The 6,350-nt window shown below is 42.6% G+C and overlaps 1 protein-coding gene across 1 annotated transcript; it reads left to right on the plus strand.

Moving 5' to 3' along the window:
* Positions 1-249: 249 nt before the first annotated feature.
* LOC143569129 (putative E3 ubiquitin-protein ligase XBAT31) lies at positions 250-3,282 on the plus strand. The gene is made up of 8 exons (XM_077055116.1): positions 250-470; positions 544-606; positions 1,182-1,253; positions 1,356-1,477; positions 1,563-1,703; positions 1,790-1,897; positions 1,980-2,241; positions 2,595-3,282. The coding sequence occupies exons 1-8, from the start codon at positions 291-293 to the stop codon at positions 2,982-2,984; spliced, it is 1,338 nt and encodes a 445-aa protein (XP_076911231.1). The 5' UTR covers positions 250-290; the 3' UTR covers positions 2,985-3,282.
* The last annotated feature ends 3,068 nt before the right edge of the window (positions 3,283-6,350 follow it).

Here is a 6,350-nt window from a genome sequence, read left to right on the forward strand (position 1 = left end):
AATAATTCTGGTACCACAAAACCCTTTTCCCACGAAAATAAAAATATATTTTCAAGTTAAGTAAGGTAAGGTCGGTCCCACTTTCACTAACTTTGAAATCTCTAAAACTGCCCGTAACCCACTGACACCTGCCCGTTGTCAGGCGTTTACCCCATCCCACCTGCCCGTCCGCCACCTTTGTCCCCATTTATCTATCTTCCTCCATTCTCAAGTCTCCATAAATGCCTCCACACCACCATTAATATTAATAATAACTAACACTACTCTCAACTCTCCATCAAACCATTAACATGGGTCAAGGCCTTAGTTGCAGGATCCAAGATGAACATGGTTTGTTTACAGCTGTTCAGTTTGGAGATTTGGAGTCGGTGAAGATGGTTCTTGACAGAGATCCGAATATTGTTCGGGAAACTACTGTTTATGATCGTCATTCTGCGCTGCATATTGCGGCTGCTAATGGCCAGATCGAGGTGTGTAGTTTGATGGCTTTGTTGGTTTATTGGTTTTTAATTGTGTTTGATTGGTGGATTTGGTTTTATTTAGATTCTGTGTTTGCTGTTGGAGAATCGGTCGGTTAATCCGGATTGTTTGAATCGGCATAAACAGGTGTGTTAAGTTTTGCGGATTAAATTTGAATCCAGTTCATGATTCCTCATGAACTGGATTCAAATTGGAATGTAAACGAGCCAAGCTCGAGCTCGTAGAGACGTAGACTGTAGCTTGGCTCGTTTAACTGGCAGAGAGCCTGTTTTGAGCTGTATCTCTAAAGCTTGAGCTTGGCTCGTTTCATATTAATTAATTAATTAATTTTATTTATTTATTTATTTTAATTATACCTTCATATATTACAAATATTAAATATATATTATTTATTATTTTTATCATAATTTTAAATATAAAAAAGAATATTATTTAAATTTATATATTTTATAATTTATATAAATTAGACGCTTGATTAGTGAGGCTCAGGCTCGGACTCGGGCTCATTTATTAAACAACCAAACTTATTTTTAGGATTGAGCTCGTTTAAGGTGAGCTGGATTCGAGCTTTTTTCGAGCCCAGTCTCAAGTAGCTCATAAGCGGCTTGGCTCGTTTACACCTCTGTTCATGAATCATGATCCTTGGTAGATTTGGAGTTTGCTAAATTTGTACAATTTGATTAATGGATATCATTTATCAGACTCCATTGATGTTGGCTGCAATGCACGGGAAAATCGCGTGTGTGGAGAGGTTAATTGAAGCAGGGGCTAATGTATGTTAATATCCTCCCTTTTGTTCCATTGATCAATCATGATTTTGTAATTTTGTTACATTAATTAATAAAAGTATTGTTCAAATTTTATAAATTTGGCAGATTTTGATGTTTGATTCATTAAATGGAAGAACATGCTTGCACTATGCTGCTTATTATGGTCACTCTGATTGTTTGCAAACTGTTCTTTCCTCTGCGAAAACCTCACCTGTTGCGGTTTCTTGGTAGATCTTTTATCTTTCCCCAAATCAAACCTTTAAATTTGTATAATTTTTTCTATAATATGTTTTTTTTGTATTCAAATTTCAGGGGATTTTCTAGATTTGTGAATATTAGAGATGGTAAAGGCGCGACACCATTGCACTTAGCCGCCCGACAAAGACGGCCCGAATGTGTTCATATACTTTTGACTAGTGGCGCGCTTGTTTGTGCCTCAACTGGTGGATATGGGTACTAATTGTTACATTAATTTATGAACCTATGATATAATTTGTATGTTTATTTCTTTCTTGTTCTAAAGTAATATCATTTTGTAGGCTTCTTGGTAGCACTCCACTTCATTTGGCTGCAAGAGGCGGTTCAATCGATTGCATCCGAGAGTTATTAGCATGGGGTGCTGATCGGCTTCATAGAGATGCATCCGGGTAAGATTTATCATATCTAATTTAATAATAATGTTGTTTATGAATTATGTTAATGTATAATCTAAATGTTTTATAAATACAGGAGGATACCGTTTACGGTTGCTTTAAAACATAAAAACGGAGCGTGTGCAGCTTTACTAAACCCTTCATCTGCAGAGCCTTTAGTATGGCCTTCGCCGTTAAAATTCATTAGCGAGCTTAATCAAGATGCAAAAGCTTTGTTAGAGCAAGCTTTAATGGAGGTTAATATGGAAAGAGAGAAGAACATTTTAAAGGGTTCGGGTTTCTCGGTGTCTTCTCCGTCCCATTCTGATGCCACGTGTATCGATGACAACATCTCAGAGGTAAATTTTACCGTAATTAGAAAATATGATTTGATTAAGTTTCATTTAGAGTAGTTATTATTAGAAGAACCCGACTCTGATACCATATAGAATAATAAAATCCTTGTATGGATATTTATAAGATTATTTATTTGATTGTGTAAAAAGACAAAAGGAATGGAAAGTTAGTAAATAAAACCAAAAACTTTTTGGATTATTTTAGGTTGAAATGGTCATAGTTGATGACTTTTGACTTTGATCAAAGATATTTATGTCTTACTTTCGCAGACACGTTTACATTTGGTTTACATTTGGCTTAAACTAGTTTAATGAAAGATAATATTCAACAAACTTTAATTAATTATGTTTTGTAGGCAAGTGATTCACAATTATGTTGCATATGTTTTGACCAACTATGCACAATCGAGGTTCAAGATTGCGGTCACCAAATGTGCGCCCAATGCACACTAGCTTTGTGTTGTCACAACAAGCCCAACCCGATAACCTCAACCTTACCTCAACCCATTTGCCCGTTTTGTCGTAGCAATATTGCACGGTTAACAGTCATTAAAGTCAAAGTCAACCCTGTTGACCAAGACCTCGACCTTTATTCCTCTCCTAAGCAACGGAAATCAAGAAAATCACAGAATTTGAGTGAGGGAAGCAGCAGCTTTAGGGGGTTGTCGGCTGTACCCTCGTTTGGGAGGATGGTGGGCCGTAGCTCAGGTCGGGTCTCGGCTGACCGTGAATGTGATAAACCATGAAATGAATCGGGTCAACATCGGTCCAGGGCGTTTGGGCATTGTGTATAGAAAGATCAAGTCTTGAATTCTGTTATTGAATTGGATTTGTGGGGCAATAATTAAGCAAATGAATGGTGAGTATTGTTTAGTTATTACTTGTTTAAAAGGTTTTGTTTTTGTTACCTAAGGCTAGAAATTCAAAATTCATCTATGTAATGGTTTAATGAAAATATGGTGAGAGGTAAATTGAACCCCACCTTTTTGTTTTTATTATTCTATGGCGTGACAGTTTATATAATAAAGTAATTTTATTTCTATATATGAGGGCCAAATCTTGTTCCAAAAAGGTATCCCAACCTACATTCACTTCTAAAAATGTAAGTTTGGTGAGATTTTGTTACATTTGTATATATATTGAAGAAACACTAACCGGACCCCGGACAGATTACTGGTAACCTGGGGGTTGGATAGCTGTTTCCCACGAGGGGTTAGACCCTTGGAAGATGGTTCTTCTGATAACCTGCAAAACAGACACCGTGAGCTCGTCACTGAGAAGGGGGGGGTTCCTCCTTGTGACCACCCTCCGGCGTGAGAATCAGACTAGATTGCTCTTTAAATATAAAAATATATTAAGAGATTGCTAGAGCAGATATCAGGTATATTATGATGATAATATGATAATGTAATGTGTCTATGATCATACCATTTGGGGTATTTATAGCCGAAGGTAGGTTTCCAAGGAGGTATGGCCGGCTGCAACAGTGTTCCTGTTCATCAACAGTAGCCTACGCACGTGCCCTGCTGGTAGTTGGTGGGTAGGCAGCGGCTGATAGTGACCAGGCCTGCTGTATACTGTTCCCTTTCCACCAACTGCCGGCTACGCACGTGGTATGACAGTAGTTGGTGAGTAGGCAGCGGCTAATAGTGATACAGTACAGGAGCATGCTGCTCGCCATGCTGTATCAGTGAGCTGTCGTATCTCTGATCAGATCTTTCGCCCATACCTCGTCAGGTACAGTAAAAGGTCCTTCAGTATACAGACTGGCTTATTTGGGCGGGAGTATTCCCCCTCCCGCCTCTGTGCGAGATTGCTCCCGGCTTTGCTCATTCCTTCAGGTGACACTGAATGATCGAGAGCTAAGTACCTAGTGCGTGTAGCCATGCTGCGCGGGTGGCCTTCCCTCATGGCTTGTATCCGAGGCTGCGGGAACAGGCGGAGTCCTTCACCATGGGAGGCATTTCCTGCGGGAACAGCTTGCGTACTGCGCGTAAGGACGTCACGTCTCTGAGCATGGTTGGTCCTGCGGATCCAGTTGGTTTTTGCGCAGACGTCCCTGTTTAAGGTGAGTCTTGCGGGACCAAATGGGCTCTACTGGGACCTACCTCTTCAAGTCCCCCCAGTCCAATGTTCTTCTCATGCGTGTTTAATAAAGTGAGGTGAACTTTTGGACTTTGAGCAAAGGGTTTTGAAAAGGGTTTTGTAAGGTTTTCCATGGGGATTCTTTCCGCGGAAGTCCTTGTCACTTGCAGAAATGCCCGAGTTTCCTGCTTGGTCTTTGGGTATGATGCGGGTAGGTCTGTAACCTCCTCGCAAGTCAGGAGCATTGAGTCCCAGTTGTATGGATTTTCCATGAGGTTTTGGTAGTTTTGAACATAGTGATCAATTATGTTAAGACCACCAATTCCATCCTGGAGCTTCAAACAACGTAGTTCTCGACGTTCCCGCTATGCGGGGATGTTATTTCCGTTTCCGCTAGCATTGCCCAGAAGATCCTTCTTGGTTTCAATTCCCAGCGGAGCGCTAGGTATGTGAAGGGTTTTGCCTTGACACTGTACCTGCGCTCGTCTTACGGTTACTTTACTTCCAAGGTATTCCTGGCGTCAATTCCCTGCGGGTGCTAGGTATGTGGAGGGTTTTGCCTTTATACTGTACCCGCACCCGTCTTGTAGTTACTTGGTTGCCGAGGAATACTTGGCTTCAATTCCCTGCGGGTGCTAGGTATGTGAAGGGTTTTGCCTTAACACTGTACCCGCGGCCGTCTTACGGTTACTTGTTTGCCAAGGTTTATTTGGCTTCAATTCCCTGCGGGTGCTAGGTATGTGAAGGGTTTTGCCTTTACACTGTACCCGCATCCGTCTTACGGTTACTTGTTTGCCAAGGTTTATTTGGCTTCAATTCCCTGCGGGTGCTAGGTATGTGAAGGGTTTTGCCTTTACACTGTACCCGCATCCGTCTTACGGTTACTTGTTTGCCAAGGGGTAAGGGGTATTTTCCCGCTTACCTTTTGATATTTTCAAATTTTTTGAATTTTGAAATTCGAAGAGTTGGTGAAAAGATAAGAACAGTCCAAACCTATGAAACGTCGTGCGACGGTTTCTTCTGACTGTGTCAGGACGTGCAGGAAGTTATGGTGACGTGACAGAACATGGTCATTCCAGACGCTTTTCCTGGCGCGTGGGCACGATTTTTCGGGCGCGTGGCCGCGAAATTACTGGCACACGTCCTGTCAACAGCTGTTGCCAGCCTGCTTTTTGCCACGTGTCATAGTTTCATTGCACCTTCGATTTCTCTCTCCTCCGCATTAAATTCACCGCATTAATTGCGATTAGTATATAAAGGGGGAGAGGCCTCTTTGTAATCCACACTTTCACCTCTCTTCTTCTTCTTCTTAGTGATTTCCGGCAAATACTCCCCTTTTTCAGGCAAGCATTTTCCCGAAATCACTCTTCTTTCTGCAAAAATGTCTTCTCATGATGCTGAAGCTGTAGCCGACGATAGGAGTACTGCTGGCGAGTGCCAGTGTGCTCTACCTGTCGATCAGTACCAGTACATCGTCAGGAAGTTCATGCTCGAGTCTCTCGAGCCTGAGTTTCCTGAATCCCACCAGACTGTGTACGATGCCCCCAGTGGCAAGATCGGGGTATATGCTGCATTCTTTGTTTATGGGAACCTTAGGTTCCCATTGACAAAGTTTGTGTACCGTGTCCTGGAGAGGCACGGGGTGCACCTGACCGAGGTGCATCCGATGGCGATTGCCAAGGTCCGGCACTTCGAGTGGGTGTGTCGGATTCTGGGTATTGAGCCCTACGTGGACCGCCTGATGACCTTTTATACTTGGAGGTGCGTCCAGGGGTGGTACACCCTGACAACCCGTATTAAGGGTTTGAAGATCTGCGTGACCGAGCGCAGTCTCCGATCGTGGAAGCGGGAGTTCTTCTACATCTCTGCCCGCGCCATCCCCATTGCTATGAAGTTCAAGAAGGGTCAAGCGCTTCCGAGCCTTCACGCTTCCAGCTACCAGGAGGCGGAATGGTTCGCGAAGATATCCCGGGTCCAATCTCCGGTTTACCGGTTTGCGGAGTCCGGGATGGTGCTGCTGGGGATGA

This window comes from Bidens hawaiensis, unplaced genomic scaffold, assembly GCF_021521415.1.
Source record: "Bidens hawaiensis isolate Kalapana, Puna unplaced genomic scaffold, B.hawaiensis_p1.1 tig00024338_1, whole genome shotgun sequence".
NCBI classification, from domain to species: Eukaryota; Viridiplantae; Streptophyta; class Magnoliopsida; order Asterales; family Asteraceae; genus Bidens; species Bidens hawaiensis.

Bases quoted from the DNA above. Each gene is read 5' to 3' on its own strand.
- LOC143569129 (XM_077055116.1), top strand. From the start codon at position 291: ATGGGTCAAGGCCTTAGTTGCAGGATCCAAGATGAACATGGTTTGTTT. The intron at 471-543 runs GTGTGTAGTTTG...GGTTTTATTTAG, and splicing joins CTGCTAATGGCCAGATCGAG to ATTCTGTGTTTGCTGTTGGA. The intron at 1,478-1,562 runs GTAGATCTTTTA...TTCAAATTTCAG, and splicing joins TCACCTGTTGCGGTTTCTTG to GGGATTTTCTAGATTTGTGA.